A 27,120-nucleotide genomic window follows, 5' to 3' on the forward strand; every position below is an offset into this window, starting at 1 on the left:
ATGATTTCTATTGAGCTATTCTAAAAACATATTAAAAGATTTGGATGAAAGTGGTCTATCCTAATGTAAATCATTAGAGAATAGGAAAGTAACTAGACATTCAATCTACTCCCGTGTTCTTGCCTGGAGAATCCCAGGGACAGGGGAGCCTGGTGGGCAGCCGTCTGGGTCGCACAGAGTCGGACACGACTGAAGTGACTTAGCAGCAGCAAACATTCAACACTTCCATCTGGCAGCCTTCCTTATCCAGCCTGTGAAGAACTGGAGGAGGGGGTTGGGGGTTACTGTCCCTCAACAGTTAAAAAAAAAAATTTCATGGACTTAAATTTTCTTGCATTTAATTCATAGGACTGTCTTTCTCCTTATTTATCCTTCTCCAAACCTGCCCCTCACCTGTACTTCACCATCTCCACAAATGGCACAAATATCCATTCAAAGCTGGGAGTCTAGGAGCTGATTCTTATTTCTTCACTTCCAGCGGTTCAAGTCTTATCAACTCTTCCTCAAGTGCTTCTTCCTCTTCTATCTGCTTTTGCTTCTCTGTGTACCATCCTCTACAGAGACAGTTTTTTAAAATGTAAGTCACTTCGTGTTACTCCCTGTGCTGAACCTTCTGGTGGTACCCCACACCCTCCGGAAGGCTTGCAGGGACCCGCATGATCTTGCCCTGACCCACCTCCCATTTCATTCTGCATACCTGTCCTTTGTCAGGCTGGCTGTTTTCTTCCAGCTCAGCATACTTTGCTTCAAATCTTTTGGCTTTTTCTAGTCATCAGTATCTCATCTCGGATGTTACCTTCCTGACTATTCAATGGTCTACCACCATGGCATCATATTACCTCCTTTTCTTTCATCCAACATGTTTGTCACTCAGTTTTTTGTCTGCTTGTTTTTTGTCTTTTGGCCCCAAGAGTCCAAGACTTCCACGAACAGAGAACTCTTCTGTCTTATTCATTACTATATCCCTCAGATGGCTCAGCAGGTAAAGAATCTGCCTGTCAGTGCGGGAGACACAGGAGGCACGGATTTGATCCCTGGGTCGGGAAGATCCCATGGAGAAGGAAATGGCAACCCACTCCAGTGTTCTTGCCTGGACAGTCCCATGAACAGAGGAGCCTGGTAGGCTACAGTCCATGGGGTCACAAAAAAATCAGTCACAACTGAGCATGCACGCAGCAGCTCCTGAATATGTTTTGACAGGTTACACAATTGGAAAACTACTATTGCCCAGAAAGTTTTCTCTTGCTTCTTTGTAGTCATTCCCCTCCCCCTGCTCTCAGTAGCTGTCACCCAGTGACCTGACTGTCCCTATCTATAGTTTTCCCATGCCAGAATGTCATGAATGAAATCACACAGTGTATATATTTTCTCCATAATTAGGGAATTCTCTTTCATACAAGATTATTTTTGTAGAAACTTCATTTATATGCTAAGCTAAGTCGCTTCAGTCTTGTCCGACTCTGTGTGACCCCATAGACGGTAGCCCACCAGGCTCCCCCGTCCCTGGGATTCACTAGGCAAGAACACTGGAGTGGGTTGCCATTTCCTTCTCTAATGCATGAAAGTGAGAAGTGAAAGTGAAGTCGCTCAGTCGTGTCTGACTCTTAGCGACCCCATGGACTGCAGCCTACCAGGTTCCTCCGCCCATGGGATTTTCCAGGCAAGAGTACTGGAGTGGGGTGCCATTGCCTTCTCCGTCATTTATATGAGGTTTGTGCAAACATTCTTTGCCTTAACTGTTCTTCAGTGAAACAAAAGTCCTTAGTAGATATGATGATGATAATGGTGGTGGTGGTGGTGGCTTCAGCTGGATTTACTACTTAGCTGTGAGCATAGAAAACTCTGTATCTACTCTGTATAATTCAAACTGTATTAACAATACAGTTAATAGTATGCTAACATTCAATGAGATAATGTGTAAGAGAAATTTAAATAAAGATCTCCTCATATCAGTGTCCTGTTATTTCATCTTCAAGGAACCTTTCAACAAAAATAGTTTCTTACATCAGAATTTCTTTCTCAATAAACATTAGGTTTTTCCTGCTCTAAATAAAACTAGTGTTTGGTGGAAACTTTCAAATCAAGTTAAAGAGTGATTCTTAGCTTTTCAGATGATTTTTGGTTTCAAAAAAATCAACCTGAAAAAAGCTAAACCCCAGATCAACCAGGAGTTCCTCTTAATCTCAAGTCTCCAAAATATTCATAAGGTATGTTTTTGTGTTCGGAAATGTGATGGCTCTTCAAGAACAGAGCTGTTCTCTAAATCACATTTGGCTCCATTATCACTAGAGGGCAGTAAATACAAACAAATTTGGTATATTTACTTGTGTCGCGGTTGGTTTTGCACTCTTAAGCAAAGAAAATGTAGTTTTAATAATGTAAAAAATAGATAGTAAAATTCTGTTATTTGAAAGACAGGTTGCCAGTTAATTACCAATCATTGTTTGCCTCCAGAACTATTTTTAAGGCATCTGAAAGCAAAAGACCACTTAGTGATTTTACAGACAGTGGTATGCAGTCGTCATTGTATTCAATACCTGCAGTTTAATCCCGCCTCAGAATTCTTTCTTTACAGCAGTTAGATTTGCATATCTTAAGCCGAGCAGTATAGAATAGGTGAGCCTACTCTGTGTAGATTTGTGTCTTGATTAAAACTCCCAGAACTTCAATCCTAAGTAGAACGGTGTAAAATAAATGTAACTGATTATAGGATCAACTATTTTAAGATGTACATCTTACCAGAAATAGTGCTGTTGCCAGGAATATCCCTTGGTTTGGAGAAATCTAAGAGTCAATAACACTACTTTAAATAATTTGTAAATATTTCAAGTGTAATAATAGATTGCGTTCCCATGGACTGTAGCCCACCAGGGTCCTCTGTCCATGGGATTCTCCAGGCAAGAATACTAGAGTGGGTAGCCATTCTTTTCTCCAGAGATCTTCTGGACCCAGGGTTTGAACTCAAGTCTCCTGCATTTCAGGCAGAGTCTTTACCATTTGAGCCATCAGGGAAGCCCCATCATAGAATTAATTATGTTAATAGACATATTACTCATAGACTCTAGGGTAAATATGGATTAATGCCTAAAATACTTTTTTTTTTTTTGGCAATTTGGAGTACTCTGAAGCCAGACAGCCTGCGTTCAAATTCTGTCCCTGCTGTTTGGCTTTGTGACCTTGGTCAAGACACTGGAACCTCTGAGCCTCAGTTTGCTCACAGTTTGGTTTGTTTTTCTTTTTCCCTGTTCAGAAATGTCTTATCTTTGTTGACCTTGGTTGCAAAGGCAGTGATACCAGAATGTGTTAGTATATCGAAGACTTCAACTCCATGAGCAGAATTTTAAATACCCTGAAATAGTCCACAAATGTTGATTGCTTGGGATATTGCTTGAGGACCAAGAAAGTATGGAATAAAATAGGAGTGGCTTCTAGAGATTCTGAGGATTATTATTAGAAAAAGAAAACTGAATGTTGAAGGAAATTATATATATATATTTTCTACTCTGGTACACATACACACACATACAGACACGCACTTGTTCATATATAAAATCACTTGGATGTTTGAGAGGAGCAAATTACTAATCAGGAAGCCTGAGGTCTCCCTATGCATCTGTGTCTGGTTCATACAGCACTTGCACATATAAGGAGGTCTCACCATCAGGTGAGGCTGCCAGTCTCTCTCTCTGGGCGCCAGCTTCCTCACTAGTTAGTAGGCGGAGTCAGCATAAGGATTAAGACTGAATGAGTCCACTCCTAAATTCATACCATTTATCATAGTTTGGATCAGTGTAATTATATGCAAGATATTCATCCACCATAAAGAGCAAAGACGAAAGAGACCTGCACTTGCGTCTCAGCCCCTCCACGTCCAGGGCAAGTTATTGGCCATTTAAGAGTGTCTGTCTTTTCACCTTAAAATGAGGATAATATCCATCTACTCAGGATGTTGCAGAGATTAGAGATAAGAGATAAATAAAGCTCTTGGTGCATAGTAGGTGCCTAGTAAATGCTGTAACATACTTGTTAACAATTTCCTCATTAGAATGATCGGAAACCAAGTCTCATCTATAAACCTGTATCTCTCTGGTTTCATCCATATTTTCTTCTGAGTTGATTAGATTTCCTTCTGCAGGCTTTACTCCTGTGGCAATTGGAAGGAGCATCTAGTCTGTTTCTTATAATGGGAAAAAATGAAATGAATTTTAATTTCGCTCGGAGATTAAAAGATTTCTTATTCCCTAGAAGCATGGAAACCTTCCTAAGTACTTTTTACTTGATATTATTGTTACTGCTACTACTGTGTACTATTACCATTATGTCCCCTACTACAGCAGATCAGAGACCTACAGTTGAATCTTTTTCTGCCTGTGGTTCCTTAACTACTTTGGGAAATATGAAGAAAAAATAACATATCTTTGTTGCCTCAAGTGTCCTCCACCCTGGTTGAGGAGGCAAAGTTCAAAGTAGCTGACACAATTAGAAAAGTGATTCTTAACACTAGGAAAATTGAAGAAATTTCAGGTACACTGGTGGCAGAGTACTCCTGGCATTTCATGGACAGGAGCCAGGGAGTAACTAGTCTCCGGGATAGTCCTTCATCAGGGACTATTTTTCTGTGCCCCAGAAACCATTCACAAATGTAAAAAAATTCACTTATGATTATCTGAGCCTAGAGCACAACTACTTTTTACATATAAATGCAAAATGTTTTCTGCATGGTGCTAATCCACAGTACATTTTTGAGTAATGCAATCGCAGTGTAATTTAAGGGATAAGTGCACTTTGTTAATTTGAAAATCTTTCCAAGAGCCGCTCACCATTTTGGAAAAAGATCATCCTCCAATACAGCACTCCGGTAAATACTTCCATGTTGCCGTCACATTGATGGTAATTCTCCACGTCAGAGGAATCAGAGCACTTAGTGCTCTGTTGCTCAGTCGTGTCTGACTCTGAAACCTATGGACTAAGCCTGACAGTGTCCTCTGTCCATGGAATTCTCCAGGCAAGAGTAACGGAGTGGGTTGCCATTCTCTTCTTGGGGGTGGGGCGGGGTTCTTCCCAACCCAGGGATCAAATCCGGGTCTCCTGCATCACAGACAGATTCTTTACCATCTGAGCCACCAGGGAAGCCCAAGTGGATTACATATGTGTACTAATTAAAACTCCCAACAACATAGATAGATGGTATTATTATTATTCTCATTTTCAGATGAGTAAACTGAAGCATGGGAAGTTCAACTAACTTCCCCAAGATCACACAGTTAGTAAGTGAAAATAAAATACACACTTTTACTGTGTCTTTTTTTTTATGTAGTCATGTACAAGTGTTTAATTTTGCAATGTTTAATTTATAAATTACTTTTTTCAACTTTTGTTGTTGGGCCACTAAGTCATGTCTGACTCTTTTGTGACCCCTTTGTGTTACTGGTAAGCCATTACACAATTTTTTTAAAGTATCTAGATAAGGATTGCTAAGTATGTATGCATATATTTAGTAAAAGGTGTGTGTAGAAAGAATATTTAAGAATTTCATTTCAGAATTTAAAAATATTTGTTACACAAAGAAAGAAGTAACTTACTAACAGTTCGAAATTCATCAAAGAATAAACTAGATTGATTGCTGCTGTTGCTCAGTCACTAAGTCAGCTCCAGTTCTTTTCACCCCCATGGACTGCAGCATGCCAGGCTTCCCTGTCCTGCACTATTTTTTTCTCAGATTTGTGTCCACTGAGTTGGTGATGCTATCTAACCTAATCTCATCCTTTCCCACCCCCTTCTCCTTTTGCCTTCAATCTTTCCCAGCAACAAATAGATTAATAGATGGAAACAAAAAATGGCAGTAAGTCCAATAAAGCCAAGAACGGCCCCCCTGCCTCAGGGCGTTTGCTCTCCACAGATCCATTGCTTGACCGCCTCTACTGCCAGAAATCCATAAGACTTGCTCCCTCTCTTTCTTCAGGTCTCTGAGTATGTGTCATCTCATCAAAGGTTTTCTTTGATCATCATATAAGACAGGAACCTTTATCCCTGATACCTCTTACCCTCCTTATCATTTCTTTTTCTTTATTGCACCTACCATTACTGACGTAAGTATTTACCGAGTTAATTGTCGAATGTAAGCTCCGGGTGAAAAACCTTTGTTCACACTGCTATGCCCCCATATCCAGGAGAATGTCTGGAATATAATAGAGTAATAAGTAATCTTTAAAGAGTGATTATAGAATAGTTAAGTGGCAACCCACTCCGGTATTCAAGCCTGGAAAATCCCATGGACCGAGGAGCCTGGTGGGCTACAAGCCATGGGGTCGCAAAGAGTCAGACACGACTGAGCGACTTCACTTCACTTCACTTCACTTCATAGAATAGTTAAGAGTTTGGTGAAGGGCTGAAATATTTGGTTTTGAGGTGTATTTTGAATGATTTAAATTTGACTTCGAAAGACCAGCTTGAAGTAGATAAAATAAAAGATAGGAGGGTACTGATAGTTCCCTGGAAGCCTAGTGGTTAGGATTCCAGGCTTTCACTGCCATGGCCCGGATTCGGTCCCTGGTTGGGGGAACTACTGAGATCCCACTAGCCAAAGGGTGTGCCCCCCCCCAAAAAAAAGGAGAGCTTCATCATAGGGATGGGTGGAATAGTAGCCTGCTGGGAACAGAGCAAGAGTAGAAAGAGCTTAAACTCAGGGATTAAGGCCAGTGTCAGGCCGGAGCTTCCAGAGGAGTCCAGATATGTTGAAGCAGGTGACACTGAGCTGTCAGCCACTGGCTTCAGAGTGGCAGACTGAGTCTGAGTTTGAGGAAAGTTGGTCTGGCAGTTGATATCAGTAAGCAGGTGATGGAGAAAAGCCAAAGGACATGAGTAAAGAAGCAATTACAGTGTTTTGAGTCTGATGCATGGAATGAATATATGTATACATGTTATCCTTTAAAAAGGATAAGCCAGGAGTTTACAAATGTAGGCATCTTCTACTATATAGCACATGAAACTCTGGTCAATGTTATGTGGCAGCCTGGATGGGAGGGGGATTTAGGGAGAATAGATACATGTATATGTATGGCTGTGGCCACATATGGAAAAGGACAGTTTTCAGGACTGGAAAAGGTCAGGTCAGCCACAGGACTGCAAACGGTCAGTTTTGATTCCAGTTCCAAAGAAAGGCAATGCCAAAAAATGTTCAAACTACTGCAGGATTGCACTCATCTCACACACTAGCAAAATAATGCTCAAAATTCTCCAAGCCAGGCTTCAGCAGTACATGAACCAAGAACTTTCAGATGCTCAAGCTGGATTTAGAAAAGGCAGAGGAACCAGAGATCAAACTGCCAACATCTGTTGGATCATTGAAAAAACAAGAGAGTTGCAGAAAAACATCGGCTTTATTCACTACATCAAGGCCTTTGACTGTGGGGATCACAACAAACTGGAACATTCTTCAAGAGATGGGAATACCAGACCATCTTACCTGCCTCCTGAGAAATCTGTAAGCAGGTCAAGAAGCAACAGTCAGAACCAGACATGGAACAACAGACTGTCCAAATAGGAAAAGGAGTACGTCAAGGCTGTATATTGTCACCCTGCTTATTTAACTTTTATGCAGGGTGCATCATGAGAAATGCTGGGCTGGATGAACCACAAGCTGGAATCAAGATTGGCAGGAGAAATATCAATACCCTCACATAGGCAGATGACACCACCCTTACACAGAAAGCAAGGAGAAACTAAAGAGCCTCTTGATGAAAGTGAAAGAGGAGAGTGAAACAAGCTGGCTTAAAACTCAACATTCAAAAAATGAAGATCTTGGCATCGGGTTTCATCATTTCATGGCAAATGTATGGGGAAACGATGGAAACAGTGACAGATTTTATTTTCTTGGGCTCCAAAATCACTGTAGATGGTGACTGCAGCCATGAAATTAAAAGACGCTTGCTCCTTGGAAGAAAAGCTATGACCAGCCTAGAGAGCATATTAAAAAAGCAGAGATGTTACTTTGCCAACAAAGGTCTATCTAGTCCAAGCTATGGTTTTTCCAGTAGTCATGTCTGGATGTGAGAGTTGGACTATAAAGAAAGCTGAGCGCTGAAGTATTGATGCTTTTGATCTATGGTGTTGGATAAGACTCTTGAGAGTCCCTTGGACTGCAAGGAGATCAAAGCAGTCAATCCTGAAGGAAATCAGTTCTGAATATTCATTGAAGGACTGATGCTGAAGCTGAAACTCCAATATTTTGGCTACCTGATGGAAAGAACTGACTGATTGGAAATGACCCTGATGCTGGGAAAGATTGAAGGCGGGAGGAGAAAGGGACAACAGAGGATGAGATGGTTAGATGGCATCACTGATTCAGTGGACGTCACTTTGAGCAAGCTCCAGGAGTTGGTGATGGACAGGGAAGCCTGGTGTGCTGCAGTCCATGGGGTCGCAAAGAGCGGACACGACTGTGTGACTGAGCTGAACTGAACTGATGTGTATGGCTGAGTCCCTTTGCTGTCCACTTGAAACTATCACAACATTGTTAATCAGCTATACCCCCAATAAAAAATAAAAAGTTAAAAAAATATAGGCACAGCAGTGGAAGATTTATCATGATCATCGATGTTATCATCGCCCAGTATCTATTTATCACTATGTATCAGATGTTTTCAGTGCTTTGCATATAAAATGAAAGTGAAATCACTCAGTCATGGCGAACTCTGTTGCAGTCCCATGGACTGTAACCGGCAAGGCTCCTCCGTCCATGAGATTTTCCCGGCAAGAACCCTGGAGTGGTTTGCCATTTCCTTCTCCAGGGGAATCTTCCTCACCCAGGGATCGAGCCCAGGTCTCCCGCACTGTAGGCAGACTCTTTACCGTCTGAGCCACCAGGGAAGCCTAAGCTTTGCATATAACACCTCATTTAATCCTCATAATAATTGTCCTGGCTATTTATTGCTATAACATATTACTTCAAACTTTGTGGTTTAGAATATCTGTTTTAAAATTATTTTTCATTGTTTTATGGGTTAGTTGGGCCTGGCTCGGCATTCTCACATAAGAATCCATCATGTGCTTGCAGTCAGATGGCGATGAGGGGTGGAGTCATCTACAGGGCAATTGCTTGGATGGCTAAGATAGATTCTTCACATTCAGGTCTGGCTTGGGGCTGGCATGGCTGGTAGGGCTGGAGATAGCTGGGTATGCCAAGTGCTTGCCCATTTTATCTCTTTCTCTCCTCCCACCTTCTCCCCCACCCCCACCATTTCTTTCTCTGGGTCCCTTTCCCAGAAACCTCTCCATAAACTTAGCATGGGCTTCCTCCTAACATGGCAATCTCAGAATACTCACACTTTGTTACAAGGTGGCTCGGAGATCCCAAGAGCACATTCATGGAGACCAGGTGGGAGCTGCCAGACTTCCTGTGACAGGCTCCACAGATAGGCGTCATCCTTTGTTGGTTACCCAAGCCAGCTCAGGTTCAGTGTAGGGGCGTGTGGCTCATCAGGAGGCATCTTGGGAGACCAGTGACCACAGTAACCAATTTTACAAATGAGGAAACTGACATACTCAGAGTAAGAGTCTTCCTTGTGGGTTATGCACTAAAGGATTTCAACTCAGAGTCTGTGTTCTTAGTACTCGAGTGAACTTTGGAAAAGCGCTGCCTCTTTAGGTATTACTTTATGTGGATATTAGGAGTTTGCAGGAGATGATACTGAAAAGTCCTTTCCACTTCTTTCACCCATTAAAGCCTTTGGATTTAGATGATGGGAGTGGGAATGGGAAGGAACAAGAGTAAGTGAAAAAAGCCTTCTGTAGAAGACAGAACTTTGTAACAGTATGGAGGGAAGGTATGTGGTAGACCAGGAATACACCAGGGTCTCTCAAGGATTCAGTTGGATTATTACATTAAACATCTAACAGTGGTCAACTCACATGGAATACCTATTGAATAGCAGGAAGGAGTCATAGATTTCAGTTTGAGACACTGGAATATGGGCCCACTGAGCGAAATGGGAGTAGTCACAGTAAGAGCTGCTTTAAATAGAAAAAGGACCTACCAATTTTGAAAAAGTCTGAGGTGTCTGGTAGGGCATTCCATCAGGTCCTAAATTTCACATTAGAAGAGGTCATTAGAGAGTGTTTGCCCTGAGAGAGTCTGTGTGTGTATCCTAGATTAGAGGATGAACTGAAGGCAGCAAAGGTTAGAGAAGTGGGAGGAAAAACTTCGTTGGGAAGCTGCAGGTCCTGGGAGTGAGAGAGAGGGGGGAGAGTGATCAGACTATTGAACACTTCAGAGAAGTTGAGGAGGATGAGAGAATAGTGAAAGGGGAGGACCTGTGCATTCTTCTGGAAGCAGTTTTAGTGAAATATGGGAGTTTAACATTGTTTTTTTGTAGAAGATTTTGGGACTTTGGGAATGAACACATTGGGTGGGAACTGTAGCTGAAGACTTTGGCAGCAAAGGACCAATAGAAGTTCAAAGAGGCGGGGGTTACATGTTTCTGATGAGGGTGTGCTGTCTGAGACTGATAAACCTGATGTAGGAACACTGAGCAGTCACCACACCGACAAGTTACAGAAACACAGAGAAGTGGGAACAAACCGAGATGGAGGAAAGGTAGACTGGACAGAACTTCACGCTAAAATAGAGCAAAAGCTACTTCCCTTATTTCTCATCCGTAAGACCTCTTTAATATAAAAGTTACTGAATAATGCTATCCGAAACCAAGTAGAAAAAGATTATTTTTTCCCAAAGGAATTTAGATTTCTTATTTACTTCTTGTAAAAGACCTGATTACTTTTGAGCTCAAGTCTGTATTCTTAAGAGCCACTCTTACACCTGTGCACAATCATAAAAATGCTCTCTTTTGATCAAAATATAGATCCTGAAATCTGTCCACAGAGCTCTGCATTCTTGAACCATATACAGTGCATTGGCTTTCAGGATCCCACCCCTCCTTCCAATCATTTATAATAAATCATCCCCACCCTTAGATTTTGAAGGTTGTGGAGCTCAACCACATATAACAGTAGAAACAAAAGGAGCTAAGACTAGCAGTGCCACACAGGTGAAGACGTGTATCACTTCCATTTATGAATTCTGGACATTAATTGTATTTTATAATTACACTACGCTATTAGGTTGGATTGAGGAAGAACTTCAGTTGTATCTATGCCACAGGGGAAACCACTTGTTTTGGATTTGACAGAGGGAGACAATTAAAATGTCTGATTGCAATTTTTAGAGCAGCTTTTATTTAAATTTTTTCGAGCAACTTTTATTTCGAAGACAAGTCAGAGAATATTAAAATTCATAGAAATGACTCTGAAAGGATTGGCAATTCTTATTTAAGAATGAACTATGAATTTTGCAGAGTTTTATGGTGGTTATTCATCACAATGAGAGGGAAAGCCCATTCATCTTTTCGTGCTGCAGCCTCAGCTGTAGGGATACCATTATTAAATGGCGTTTACCAGAGGTGAGGCGAAAAACCTCCTCCCCAGAGGTTCGCTCTTGCCAACCAATCACAGAGCAGCCTGGGCCTAGTCCACGCCCCCTCCCCTGATAGACCCAGGAACGCAAAGTGATTGGTGCATAGTTGGGGTTTTATGGGAGGGGTTTCTTGTCACTCTTTCTGGCTTCCCTGCAGTTCCTTATTTGGTAGCTTTTGACAGAACTAGTCTTTCTTGCAGCTAAGCATCTTGACATACATTATTCATTAAGCCCTGGAGCTCAGGGAGAGAAAGATGCAGACCCTTAGATCTTTAGATGTTTCTTTATCACATGAATTGTCTTTATTCAGAATAGTGGTTGAATTCTGTTGCATTCTGGAGTTTTACAAATGGCATGTATTCAATGGGAAACCGACTGGATGGGATCTAATGCGAGGCTTTCTTATGTGTACTTAATTACCAAAAATCTTTAAAAATCTGCACACTCCGTGCTTGTGGAGATTGCTAAGTATCAAGGTTTTGAAGATATACTGATTTTAGAACTTACTCTCTATATAATCAATCAAAAATGCCTGAAGCAAACTATTTACTGTCAGTATCTTGGGGCTACATAAAGGTAAGATTTATTTAGCCTTTGTAAACTCCTGATTACTCTGATTACATAACTAATAATTTTAATAAATTACTATGGAGTAAAGCTTTCTAAGCAATCTTTTACTTTTCTTTAGACATGAGCTACAGAAGATATGTGTGTTTTTAGTGGTCAAGATAAGGAGAGATTGTATAACTTTTATTAGTTGTAATTTGTATGTTAAAATAGCTTTTTAATTTTCAGCATTTCTTCTGTTTTATTTTGTATAGATTTGAGTGTTTTTTAAGTGTCAACGTAATTAAATCCATTGGAGATAAATAATTGGGCTAAATTATAAACGGTACATGGGCTCTAATTAGTATATAGCGTTTAAAGTTTATAAAAATTAATTTATGCCTCTTTCTAAAAAGCTGTACTACTTTTACCTGATAGGAGGTTTTTTTTTTTCTTCCAACCTTTGGATATAGATGACATTAAAATTGACAGTATTTAATTTTTAGGTGATATTTTATGTAAATGAACACTTGATCTATTTGTAAAACTGAAAGATGTACATTTATACGATACTGCTATATTTGTTAATCTCAAAAAATGAATTAGTACACTGCATTTAATAAGGTTATGTTCCTGCTTGGCAAGCTTCTTGCATGCCCTGTGGTAATGCTAACCTGGCAATCCTATCTGCTTAATATAGACTTGAGGTGGAAAAACCTTTTTCAGTCCTAAATGAAGCATCACTTCGGAAATTGGAGTTTATTCTTGAATGTTTGAGCAAATCACAATACACATCTTTAGACAATCCTTTTCCATTACTTTAAGGGCTCTCAGATTGAAATATTTTCATTTTCTTTGTTTCTTTTTAAAGCAAAATTTCCTCTTTCCTGTGAGATTTACTTGCATTCTAAGAAAACTTATTTCAGTTTTAGTTGTCCAAATAGTCATGATTTTCCACCTTCCTTAAAATCTAGATTCCAGATTTTGTAATTTTCATTATTTGAATTTTGCTAGCCATTTCTTGGCTTAATTTCTTCTTAATAGAGGAAAGTGTAGAGAGTAATAAAGACGCATCCCCCCACCCCAAGTCTCTTTGGAATTCATTCCTTAGCTTCTAGACAGCTCATATTTGATACTTTTTGAAGGGCTTCACAGTCATGTTATAATTATGGATAATACCTTCGAGAATCTACAGAATTTTAATGCTTTTTGCAGAAATTTTTGCTGGCAGCTTTGTGTTTTTAATATTATATTGCTAAAAACATTTAGGAAGGACAGATATACATGTGTTTAGTCTTATGTATTTTGAAAGATTTGTTTTTATGCAGCTAATACAGTGATTATTTTAGCTTTTAATGCTGGCATCCACCAAACTTGTAGTGTATCACAGTGCAGCATATTCAAATGATTTTTAGCAGAACGTTGTGGGGAAAAATAAGCATTTACTTAATGTTTGACCTTAACCACTGTCTTAATTATATACTAGAAGATATATAATGTACTAAGTAGCACATTGGCATGAGGGGGAAGTACAGGGATTAAACTTGGAAATACTTTAATTTTGTTTTATTATTTAATTTTGTTTCCTTGACAGTCTTAAATAAACATAAATTGGATAACTGGAGTTGAAAAAGCACTATTCAGTATTCAGTTCAACTGCATTTTCACTTTCCTTTACGCTTTATATTTGCTGCATACAGACATTCTGATGCATAATGAGAACAAAGGATTTGAAAGCATTCACTTAGAGATCTTCCTCTTTATTCTTTGTTGTAACAATAACTCTACATATCATTTCAGACTGTTTAGATCAGAAACAATCAGAATAATTCATCAGTCTAAAATATTTAGAGGTCCCTTTTAAAGATATCTAAATGCTCAATTAAATTGTTCTACATTTTGCAACCAGTTCTTTTTGAAAAGCAGTTCTATATTTTGTCTCTTCTAAATCTATAAATTGAGAACCCAGAAAGCATTCTAGGAAAAATAGATTTTATTACCTTTTCTAATCATTTCCCCCCTCATGGCAATTTTACAGTTATGTTAATAATTATCTTAAAATGAGAGAAATTCCACTTGGATATAAAAATGATTGTTGAGCGATTTAATTTATTGTTTGTTAGCACATCCAGCTGTACACTCCAAAACCAAATTGTAAGAGGAACTACCAGTTGAGGAAGCACTGATGGTAATTTTGGGGATTATTAATTTAGCTTCCCTCGGACTATATGTCTCAGATCAGTAGCAAAAACAAGAAAAGAAACAATTTTGATTCCTTTTAGAAAAGTTCTTTGTGCTATAATTTAATTGACTCTCTGAAAATTGTTTTTAGGAAATCTCCTATACTTTTGGGAAGAAAGATGTCTGCTTAAAATATTGTGTTATCTAATTATGTTAAAAGAAAATGTTGACTTCCTTGAAACACCTCCCAAGTCCTGGGAGGGAGACAGGTGTGCAATGAAGGGTTTTTCTCCACCCATGCTTTGGAGTTTTGAACAAACGGAAAAGGATAGTCTAGGAATATATGTATATGATACAGAAATAATCAGCAGAATATAATGTGTCATTTATCAGTCTGTACAACAGAATTCTTTCACTGGAATTTTTTGCTTTAGTTATTTGTACCAACTGGCTGTTTTGATGAGCTGTATAATCAAACTGCCAAGAAAATTACACTTCAATTTTCATGTTCTTTCAGTCAAATACAGTAATTTGTGTGGCATATCTGCAGATACCATGCAGTTTTTCTTCTTGGGCATATGGCAATGTATTCCTTATACCAAACTGCTTACATGTTAGAAAGTAGTTCTGTAGAAAAACTGGGTTCCTATCTGACTGTTCGAGTTGCACCAACTGCCCCCAACCAAGGCTGCAGCATTTTTTTAGTTACATTGAAAGAAATGCACGGAAGGCAGGTGGACAGTGGTTCCTGTAAAACAGACTGTAGAAGGGCTAGGCTAGTGGCTGAAAATCTTGCTTATTTCCCTAACTTTTAAGAAAGGATTTTGTCATGACCAGGCAGTTCTCTCTGGCCACTTCTATCTCATAGCATAACAATTTCATGTCAAAGAGATATTTCATTAAATATATGTTTTAGAGGTTTAGCAGACTCTCTTGAATATATTTTGTCTAAAAAGTAGATTTTTTCCAGGAGAAAATTTCATTCATCAAACAGATTTACTTACCTTTAGGCCTTATGCATGGTACTTGAGTTCTAAGTCACTTCAGTTGTGTCTGACTCTTTGTGACCCTGTGGACTGTAACCCACCAAGCTCTTCTGTCCATGGGATTCTCCAGGCAAAAATGCTGGAGTGGGTTGTCATGCCCTCCTCCAGGATCTTCCTGACCCAGGGATCTTCTGCATTGACAGGCCAGTTCTTTACCACTAGCACCACCTGGGAAGCCCCCATGCATGGTTTTTTGTTGTTGTTCCAGCCGCTGAGTTGTGTTTCCCTCTTTGCAACCCCATGGACTACAGCACACCGAGGTTCCCTGTCCTTCACCATCTCTCAGAGCTTGCTTAAACTCGTGTCCATTGAGTCGGTGATGGCATCCAACCATCTTATCCTCTGTCGTCCCCTTCTCCTCCTGCCTTCGATCTTGCCCAGCATCAGGCTCTTTTCTAATGAATCAGCCCTTTGCATCAGGTGGCCCCAAGGTACTGGAGTTTCAATTTCAGCATCAGTCCTTCAGTGAATATGCAGAACTGATTTCCTTTAGGGTTGACTGGTTGGATCTCCTTGCTGTCCAAGGGACTCTCGAGAGTCTTCTCCAACATCGCAGTTCAATAGCATCAATTCTCTGTTGCTCAGCTTTCTTTATGGTCCAACTCTCATATTCATACGTGACTACTGGAAAAGCCATAGCTTTGACTAATCTGACCTTTGTTGGCAAAGTAGTGTCTCTGCTTTTTAATATGGTGACCATTTTCTATACGAATAATACCCTAAATTATTTTTTGGTATTGGTAGGGGAGCTAGATATTTAGGTATATATTTTATGTTAATTTAAATACAGTTAGATCTTCCATCCATTCCTGCAATGATAAAAATAAACTATCACTATAAAAGGCCTAGGAAACCAGGAGATAGAATTCAAATAATATTGAGCATCTACTATGTGCCAGTATGAGTTAAATGATCTAATGCATTCATAAATGATAACCTGTGAATTGTTTAAGAAAATATAACTGCATAAAAAATGGGCAGAAAATGTTTTGAATACTTGGTAATATCTTTATGAACTTTCTTGAAAGGTTCCAAATTTTATTTTTTCCCCTGTGGATCATAATATATAATGCTCAGTGACAATAAGCAACATGTATGTTTATTTTAAAATTCGTGTTGTGCAGTCTGCAAAGCAGTGACCATGCCAATTTTAAAACATAAAATATACATATATTTGGTGACTCATTTATCTCATAACTGGTTGTTTGCACCTCTTAATCCCCTTCTATTTTACCCATCCGTTATTCCCCAAGTCTGGTAACCACTGGTTTTTCTGTATCTATGAGCCTGTTTCTGTTCTATTCATTCATTTTCTGATTCCGCATATAAGTGATAATGTACGGTATTTGTCTTTAACTTGTTTCACTACCATACAACCCTCCAGGTCCATCCATGTTGTCACAAATGGCAAGATTCCATTCTCCTTTTTTATAGCTGAGTAATATTCCACTGCATGTGTGTGTGCGTGTGTGTGCATGCATGCACACACACATGTGTAAATATACACACATTGCAAAATATAATATACAGCACAGAGAATATAACCAATGATATTATAATTTTGGTACAGAATCTATTAATATTAAAATACCAAATCACTATGTTGTATACCAGAAACCCAGGATATTGTCAACTATGTTTCAACAAATATACACAAAGGAAAAAGGCAGAGCTAATTATATACGGCTATTAGCAGTGAGACAGTGAGGATATACATGAGTTCTACATGCATTTTTTAATCAGAGCAAGTTATTAAAAAAAAATACACAACAGAAGTGAACTTTGTGTTTCTGAGTTTGAGAATGAGCATCGTCAGTCTGTAAATTAACAACCAGAGGTATCTCTGTTGGTTATAGCCAGTTCTTCAGTTTTGACTGCAGGAAAATGTTAATATGCATTTCTTATATCCAACAGTATACTGAAATTTTTTATTGATCCCAGTACTTTATAGTGATCAATTCTGATACCTAATTTAGATGATCAATAAAATTAACTCTGGAAGTGATTTGCCAAAGTATCTTGAGTTATATATAACACCTTGGTATGAATTGTGCAGAGAGCCAAAGTTTTTTTTTTTAATTCTAATAAACTAAATATTGAGTTGATTCACTACTCTCTTTACCCCAGACTTAATTGAGGATTTATGATGAAATTCACAATTTTAAAGGCTTTTTTGTGATCAAGTATTTAGTTGTTGCTCTATATAAAGAAAATATATTGTTTAGTACATTGAAAGAAATATTAAGGTATATTAAAAGGTGTATTTGAGTTATTTGGGAAGTCAAAGGAAGATACATTGAGAAGCAATAATGGCTAGGAAAGCGTAACATCATTGAGAATTCCAGTTTTGGTAATGCCACGTGCTGGTGATAGATAAATTCCAGGTGGTAGATAAGTTTCTTTGGATAAAATAAGCACCAGGGAACCAGTAAAATAAACTGTGAAGCAATGATGTTTCAGCTGAACAGGTCTATTTTTAATTGTATTTATGGCACTTGTGGTGGTGAATTGGTAAATTCTGTGGATGTCGAAGACCAGTAAATCCCTACTTAAAAAACTTTTAAAAAGGGAACATTATGTATTATTTGTTCAAATATTTTCTCTATAGTCTGGGAGAGTACTCAAATCTATTCAGTCCTGCTTTGGGGGAAAAGACTACATTTTAATCTCTGATCAGTATACATATTCATTTCTGCTAATGATAAATTAATTGATAAAAAATACCATGTTTTATTGTGTGGCAACCCTTTTGTGTGTTTATAAATTAGTTTTTTCTCTTCTCTAAATGCTAATAATTCATGCTATTTTTGTGCATTCTCCCCTCAATGTCTTCCTTGAATATCTAAATGTGTGCTGTCCATTTATGGCAGCCCCTAGCTTCATGTGACCTTGCAGTTTAAATTCATTAAAATTAAATAAATCCAGAATTCAGCTCCTCCTTTATACTAACCATATTTAAAGGGCTTAATAGCCACATTTAGCTATTGGCTCCTAGCCACTAATCTCTGGAGAGCGGAGAGTATAGCATTTTTTCATCATTGTAGAAAGTTCTATTGGATGACACTGACCTAAAGAATCAGGATGTGTTAAAGATTCTTTGGCATATTTTCTGATTCTTAGCATATGTTCATGTTATTTCACTTAAACTTTCCTCTTCTGTTATTTCATTTTATCTTTCTGTTTTTTCAGTTTAAAAGGATGCTTAATCGAGAGCTCACCCATCTCTCTGAAATGAGTCGGTCTGGAAATCAAGTGTCAGAGTATATATCAAACACATTCTTAGGTGAGAATAACAATTTAAATTTTTTCTTTTTTATTGTTTGGTTGTCTTTAGAGGTAGATTGGGGTGCAAACTTGTTTTGGAAATCAGTAAGAGTTAGGAATTCCATTTGTTCTCAATCATCAAATCAATGAGCCTCTAAGCTTTAGAACCTAAGGTGACAAAGTACCTTTTTTTATCTTTTAGTTTCATTCAAGACTTTGGAGATTCCCTTAATTAAAGTTGTATATTTCCCATTTTTCCAAAGTACTCAACTGTAAAATGTATTTTTTAGAGAGATCTATTCATGCATTCAACAAATTCTTGTTAAATGCCAGCCATTGCTGGACAGTAGATATTTAATAATCAGTTAAAAATAGTCCCTAAACTCAACGAGTTGATAGTCCAATGGGAATCACGCCTGGTAGGCTGAGAGATGTAACACAATTGCTGAGGAAAAGCTTGCTGATGCTAGTAGCTGAGAGTATGGTGCACTGGGACACCACCACTCCATCCTCCATCCACAGAAAGAAAATGCAGGTAGGACAAGCCAATAACTTGAACATACCCTTGATCTGAATTTACTTGCACAACAAAACTGCTATAATAGCTAACTAGCACATCCACTAAACAGACATTTCTTGGATACATGCTCTGTGTAAGGAAAAGTCAAAGGAGTCACTGCCTTGAAATAGTGAATGAGTGTATTGATACCATCTGATGTCCTAGCTGAAAACAACAATTAGGTCTTGTGAATATGATATTTACTTATCAGATAATATTGGAGATTCTCTGTGCTCCCCGTATAACCTTGTTACATTATATATCCCCCATATCACTATCCTATAGAAAATGTAAAGTAGCAGAAGCAGTCTGACTCCTTCAGATAAACTGTGTGTGCTCCCACAGAATGGCCCATTAGGTTCACACACTACTGTTTTCATTTTGCACACGAAGTTTCTGCCATTTCAAAGTAGGTGTTGAAACTGGAGTTCTTACTTGGCAAAAGCAGCTTTCCCACCAGTAAGTGAATTTTGGACAGGAATGGAATCAATGAGCAGTGGAAATAACCAATATATTTTGCCTTTTCCAAGTCAGCAATCATAAGTTTTTTTTTTTTTTTAAAGTATTAGGACCTTCAAAGATGTGGTCACTGAATTATTTGATGTTAATTATTATGCAGTAGAATTTATTTGCTTAATTTTGTGTTTCAGAGTATCAAATTAAGTCCACATCAAACTGTAAATACTCAACTTCCTTAACAGGAGTTTTACTTGGAAGTATTTCCTAGAATGTATAATGATCAATTAAAATCTGCCTAGTTATGGATGTTATGAGAAAAAAAGAACTAGGCAGAATTAATACTAAGTGTAGAATATTTTTTAAATTTTTAAGATAAGCAACATGAAGTGGAAATTCCTTCTCCAACTCAGAAGGAAAAGGAGAAAAAGAAAAGGCCAATGTCTCAGATCAGTGGCGTCAAGAAGTTGATGCACAGCTCCAGTTTGACCAATTCAAGCATCCCAAGGTTTGGGGTCAAAACTGAACAAGAAGATGTCCTTGCCAAGGTAGGATGATTTCAAGTACCATGATCAGAAATATGCAGTGAACTTCGATTCCTTCTGGTTTAAATAAATGAAAAAGCTTATTATTAATAATTCATGGGGGGTTTTCTGGTAGATGGGAAAGCACTTTATAAAGCTCTTGCTAAATCGCTTGAATAGCATTGAAACATATACATTTCCATATGTAAAATTAGACAGCCAGTGGGCATTTGCTGTTTGACACAAGGAGCTCAAATTCAGTGCTCTCTGGAGGTGGAGGGAGGTTCAGGAGGAAGGGGACATGTATATACCTATGACTGATTCATGCTAATGTATGGCAGAAACCAACACAATATTGTAAAGTAATCATCCTCCAATTAAAAGTAAATAAATTTTAAGAAAGAATAAGGTAGATGAACATGAGCTTTTAGAGAAGGATCTCCAAAATAAACCATGAAGAGAAAAAATAAATCACTTGAATTTAATTAATATATAGAGACAGATGGCTTGGTGTTCTTTATTTTTGCATCTACATTTGATTGTTTGAATAGTTTAAGGTTTTTGAGAATATGTTTTAACTAGTTAAGGTTAACTAGTTTAGCTAGTTACTTTTAACTAGCTAAGGTTTTGAGAATACATTTTAACTAGAAATGCTTGAGATCAATATTTCGAGTGTGTAAATATGTTGTTTTGTCAGAGACATAAGGTTGAGCAACACCATTCAGTTTCTGGCATGTGTTTTAAGCAGATTTGCCTGAAGTCTGCCTCTACTTACGTGGTGCATCCATTATATTTGAAATGAACCTTTGAAAAAAGTCTTAACGATCTCTTCATTAAAGTCAGTAATTTTTAAATGACTGTGTTCATTGTTTCATGTTTTACTTCTGCATCCAAACTTGTTCTTATCTTTCCTTAACCCCAGGAACTAGAAGATGTGAACAAATGGGGTCTTCATGTTTTCAGAATAGCAGAGTTGTCTGGGAACCGACCTTTGACTGTTATCATGCACACCATCTTTCAGGTAACGGCGTTACGTTCTGTCACCTCTTTTATTTGGTGACATAATGTGCAGTCTGTGAATCGTGTATGCACTTATCTTCTTCACTGCTCACCCTCTTTTACTTATTTTGATGGTTTTTTATTTGCCAAAATATATATAAGGGATATATATTTGCCCCTTATATACCAAGGGGCAAATAAGGATATAAGAAGGTTGGAGTGTGGGTTAAACACAAATAAATCAATTGTATTATTTTTCCCATTGAAGAAAAAGATATGTGGGCAAACTGAAGCAATTCATTAAAATAATTATAAAATCATAAAATAAAAAAATTTTAAAATCATCCACATGACCCTCCCTTGCACAGAGAATGGAGTGGAGTGCTAACTTTACAAATTGAATAAGCCCCTTGCTGACTAACCTTAGTATGTAATTTCTTCAACCACTGTCTTGTGGACTACTCTCTTCTTCAAATCAGTTTCTCATTCTTGTCAAGTTTTTGCCCCAGTTCAGGGTTAGGATTTATATGAGATTTGGGGCTGGAGGTCTCCAGCCCTCAAGAGAATGTCGTGTCTCACTTTGCTTTGATCCAGTGGCTGAGTCAGTGATGGTGGACTGAAGCTACCTTCAGGGTCCCAGGACACGGACATTTGATAGTTGGCAGCTCACTCCTGACACCATATATTTTGGGCAAAGCTTTGCTGGGCTCCAGAAGGACAACTGTACTCTGGTTTTGTCCCTGCAGTTCCTGGATCACCCCATGGGTTTTCATTGTCCTCACTAGACATTGAGAGAGTGCTTCTCTCATTTCTGGGTTATCCATAGGTGACACAGGGGGTGATTTCTGTTGCTGTTGTTAACACACTGTATGGAAAATCTTTTCTATAAGATACAAAATGCTAAGAGGATTTCTTTCCTTGCAGGAACGGGATTTATTAAAAACATTTAAAATTCCAGTAGACACTTTAATTACATACCTAATGACCCTGGAAGATCATTACCATGCTGATGTGGCCTACCACAATAATATTCACGCTGCAGATGTCGTCCAGTCAACGCACGTGCTGTTGTCTACACCTGCTTTAGAGGTACACTTGGTTTCTAAACCTTCGAGGACATTAACTTGCCACTCGCAGTGGTTCTTCAGCTTGCATACTGAAGGGCATGGAGGGCAAACAATAATTGGCTTCCTGGAAATATTATTAAGTTGGGAGGGGGATGTCACTGTGGTAATTAAACAGCTGAGTCTTTGATGAATTTGTCTTTGATAATAATCAAAGACTTAGGGATTCATCTGTTTATGATATTGCCTCATTGAAATGATCTAGTGAACATTCCATAAAGCACACCTGGATTACTTAGTTTTGATTAGTTTGGGGCTTCTTGGGAATTTAGTCTGACAACTTTTTTGTTTATAACCCAAAGATGATTATTTTTATAAAATAGAAGCTATGCATTAATACTTTTCATAGAACTCACTAGAAAGAAACATATCTTTAATGTCACCAAATCCTATGAAGTTGTTCCATTAAATGTTTATTAAAGCAATTTAATCTCCATAATCATTTGGGAGAGTGACTCTCTTTTGCTAATGTACTTTATAGTTCAGATTGTTTCATTATAAAACTGGGTTAATACCTTATTGTTTGAGTGAGAGGCTCTCAACTGGGGGTGATTTTCCCATTACTCCTGCTCCTCCCAGGGACATCTGGCAGTCAATACTGGAAGTTTTTGGCTGCCACAGTTTGGGGGTACATTCTACTGGCACCTCATCTGTAGAGACCAGGGGCCCTGCTAAACACCTCGTAACACACAGGATAGCCTCCCACAGCAAAGACTTATCTGCACAACAAAGACTTATCTGACTGCAGATGTTGGGTTCTCTGAGATTGAGAGTCCCTGTTTTGAATGAAAGAAAATAATTGCTTGTGTCATTAATTTTATGTACATTTTCAGAATATCCTTGAACATCTTAAATACTTTTAAAATGTTATTATTTTCTGTAAAATATTGGCAGATATCCTTTTTAAATATTTTTAAAATATAACCATGGAAAAGGTGTGATCTTGAATTATAATAAAATCAGAGAAAATATTTCCTCCAAGATTACATTCAAAAAGGCCATGAGGAGCTCATTTCCTGAAAGTCTCCCATCCTGAAACATGATGATAATATATTTTGAAGCTTCATTTTATTTTCCATCAGAGTCTGGGAAGGAATTTCCCATTCCTATGCACCTTTAATTTATATTACTATAGAATAGTAACGTTATCTAATACTGTCTGGGTTCTTTCAGGCTGTGTTTACAGATTTGGAGATTCTTGCAGCAATTTTTGCCAGTGCAATCCATGACGTTGATCATCCTGGTGTGTCCAATCAGTTTCTGATCAATACAAGTAAGTGAAGTGAAACTTCTTCATTTTTGCAGAAAAAATTTTCCTTTTTACATTTTAGAGTGACTGAGCGTTTTTATAAGTGTAGGGTGTTTCCAGAGTCATGTTCTTTTGAGATGTGTATATATGCATTTCGGTGACTGCACATTAATGTTATAATAGCTCTAAAAAAGTATTGTTCTAGCCCATGAGGCATATGATGTTTGAAAAAACATGCATTCCAGTGCTTCTCTTGAAATACTATATTACCACATTAGTAGACAGAGCAATTGAAAGCGAAAGTTTGCAGAAAGATTTAGGTATATTGCTCCTAAAGTCTTTTTGGTGGGGAGCTGTGCTGGGTCTTTATTGCAGCTCATCAGCTTTCTCTGGTTGTGGCATGTGGTCTCTCTAGTTGCGGCATGCAGGTTTAGTTGCCCTGTGGCATGTGTGATCTTAGTTTGCTGACCAGGGATTGAACCCATGTCCCTTGCATTGGTAGGTGGATTCTTAACCACTGCACCACCAGGGAAATCCTGCCCTCAGAGTTTTAAATAAAAGAAGTTATCAGGATAAATGTTAAATTCCTCATTTTATGTAGGTTGTCACGTAATCCTCTTCAGAGGCTGTAACTCCTTCCCCTCTCCACCATGTTCTTTCCTCTTCTTCCCTTTTTACATCTCATGCTGAGGGCAGTATGAGGTTCTGTTTTGACATACTGTTTCTTTTTTTCTTTTAATATGTTTTAACCATTGCTTTTTTCTCACTGGTGACATTTTGCAAAATAAGTCATCAATGGATTTGGAAAGAACGCACAGAAGAGACTGTTCAGTGTGGGACACCTCTTAACACACAGTTGCACTGCAAACTCCTGTAGGGAATATTAGTAGCATTTGGGTGAGGCTTTTGGCAAAGAGATTGTTTTACAGAAATTCTCTTCTTTCTGTGCTCTTAGTCACTCAGTCGTGTCTGACTCTTTGTGACCCCCATGGACTGGGACCCGCCAGGCTTCTCTGTCCATGGGGATTCTCCAGCTTAACCTAGGAATTGAACCAGGGTCTCCTGCATTGCAGGTGGTTTCTTTACCAGCTGAGCTACCAGGGAAGCCCATTCTTTCTATACTTGAAGTTAATTGGTAAATAATTTAAATGTACCATTATATAATTCCCTCCCACCGCAGTAGATTAATGTTATAAAAGTCACTTTTGTATGTGAAAAAATAAAATAAAAAGCTCTTATTTTTTCCTATCTGTTAAGAATCTGTCTTTGCTTTTTACTGTGAGTTGTGGAAAACAGCCTTCTCCTGCCCCATAGCAGTCTAGCTCCTATGGCGTCTGTTCCTCCACCATTCATTCCCAATACTTTGGTGCAGCCAGATTTAAAGGGGAAGTTTAAATATAGGCTTGCTTTGAGAGATTCAGATCTTTTGGCTTATTTACATATTTGTATAGCCTCTGGACTACCCTAATGTGTAGGAGAATTGGGAAAGTCATAGGTTTCCAAAAATGGATGGATAGTCAGTGCATTTCATGTCTTAGCTACCTTTTGAGAACCTATAATAGGGTGCTTTCAGGAGTCAATGAAACATTACTGTATATCAACACATGAGTTTACATTGTCTCCTAGGTTAGGGTTGATTGTGTCCTTTCTGTTAGAACAGGAAGGTCCTATAGTAAAATGTACACTGGCAATTTTTTGTTATCCTGGACTGATTCATTATTTTGCTTCTTAGGTATATCTTGATATTTTTAACAAATACATATAAATTTTGTCTTAACTCTTGCCACTAAGAAAGGTAGGCTTTTTTCTTTAAATTAATAACACCAATATTCAGACTTAAGTGTTTTATTTGCATCCTATTATACTTACTATTGTATCTTCCCATATTATAACATTAGAATTAAGAATTGAGAACAAATTAAAACAACCGATAATAAAGTCACTGTCTTCCAAGTATTCTCTTAAATTTTTCAGGAAAAATGAGGACCAACTCTATTATTCTTTATTATGGACCCTCTAAGGGCAGAGGGGCCTAGGCTGGCAGCAGGGTACCCGTGGAGTCTGCAGTTTAAGCTAGCAAAGCCTCAGTCCACAGATGAATCTCATGCCCTTTAAAGTTTGAGACAACTGAGAATAAATAATGGAGACACGCAGTGGGTAATTATACACACAGGACAGTGGCCAAGGGTGTCTGTTTAAGGTCGTTTTACTGATGACCTGCCTGAGGTAGAAGGATTATACACTGCGCTTCTGGAGGCAGTTTGTTAGTCAGTGATGTTGTGCACATCTCCTTTCTGTGGGGTCTCAGCCACACAGGACAGTCAGCAGTTCCCAGGCCAGCTTTGGATTGCTGATATTTTCTTGAGGGTGGGGTGAGATAGGGCTGTGTAATGCCTGAGAGAATGAATCAGTAACATCTGGTAGATGAAAGTTGCCCCAGGGCATTATGAGAATTATTGCCATAGTTAGCTTTTAATTGGGCTTCCCTGGTGGCTCAGACGGTGAAGAATCTGCCTGCAATACAGGAGACCCGGGTTCTTTCGATCCCTTGGTCGGGAAGATCGAGCCAGAAAGCATTTTATTTCAGAACTCAGAAGAGGCTTAGTAGCCTCTAACACAAGTTAAGTTTTAGTTTTCACAACATGCTTTAAAAGGAGTCCCACTAATAACTGCAAACTTGTAATAAACAGCTGTATGAAATACTCTATCAGAATTATGTGATTATTTTTAGTTTACAGTAAACTCTTTTTATAGACCTTAAATTTGTGTTTTCTCTTTCTTTTGTGGATGGGTTGAGTGGCTCAAACTAGCACACTCTCAGCTCCTAGCCTGGAGCTGGGGCTGCCATCTTGTCCAAAGCTAAAGGTTGAACCTGTGTTTCCTGTAATAAAGACTTCTAATCATCAGATCAGACCTCCCATGGATGGGAGGTCACCTGTCCAATTTTAAGGAAACTGCATGGCTCACCAGGGCGGAAGGGCACTTGGGCTCACCTGGCTGATTCCCAGGCCAAATACCCCTCTGCTTCTCAGTTGTGGTGATAGTTTTCATTAACCATTCCAGTTGTGTTAGTTTTAGGCACCAAGTGATTTGATATTAATGACACATACACTCCTTGTAAACATGCTTAAGGTTGTGAAAACAGAGCGATCATTTCTACCTGGCAGAGGCGTTAAGCTTTTATAAATGATTTAGAGGAGTGAGAGATTCTGAATAGGATGTAAGGAAGTTGAAATTCCAGGTGAGAAGCTGCATAAATCTTATCAAGGACAATACTATGTAAATAAATCTATAAAATGTAATGAGCATCATAATGTGTTGAATAGAGCACATTCAGTTCAGTTCAGTTCAGTCGCTCAGTCAGTCATGTCCGACTCTGCGACCCCATGAACCGCAGCACGCCAGGCCTCCCTGTCCATCACCAACTCCCAGAGTTCACTCAGACTCACGTCCATCAAGTCAGTGATGCCATCCAGCCATCTCATCCTCCGTCGTCCCCTTCTCCTCCTACCCCCAATCCCTCCCAGCATCAGTCTTTTCCAGTGAGTCAACTCTTCGCATGAGGTGGCCAAAGTACTGGAGTTTCAGCTTTAGCATCATTCCTTCCAAAGAAATCCCAGGGCTGATCTCCTTCAGAATGGACTGGTTGGATCTCCTTGCAGGCCAAGGGACTCTCAAGAGTCTTCTCCAACACCACAGTTC

At 38.6% G+C, this 27,120-nt stretch overlaps 1 protein-coding gene across 6 annotated transcripts in view; it reads left to right on the forward strand.

The window, feature by feature from the left end:
* PDE4D (phosphodiesterase 4D) overlaps window positions 1–27,120 on the forward strand; it is a 1,264,832-nt gene that overhangs the window by 1,228,520 nt on the left and 9,192 nt on the right. For all 6 annotated transcript variants that reach the window (XM_018065509.1, XM_018065510.1, XM_005694677.3 and 3 more), the window contains 5 exons: window positions 18,433–18,526; window positions 19,898–20,070; window positions 20,969–21,067; window positions 21,970–22,134; window positions 23,343–23,442. In XM_018065509.1, the coding sequence (XP_017920998.1) occupies window positions 18,433–18,526; window positions 19,898–20,070; window positions 20,969–21,067; window positions 21,970–22,134; window positions 23,343–23,442 (631 nt within the window). The remainder of the gene's footprint in view (window positions 1–18,432; window positions 18,527–19,897; window positions 20,071–20,968; window positions 21,068–21,969; window positions 22,135–23,342; window positions 23,443–27,120) is intronic.

This window comes from Capra hircus, chromosome 20, assembly GCF_001704415.2.
Source record: "Capra hircus breed San Clemente chromosome 20, ASM170441v1, whole genome shotgun sequence".
NCBI classification, from domain to species: Eukaryota; Metazoa; Chordata; class Mammalia; order Artiodactyla; family Bovidae; genus Capra; species Capra hircus.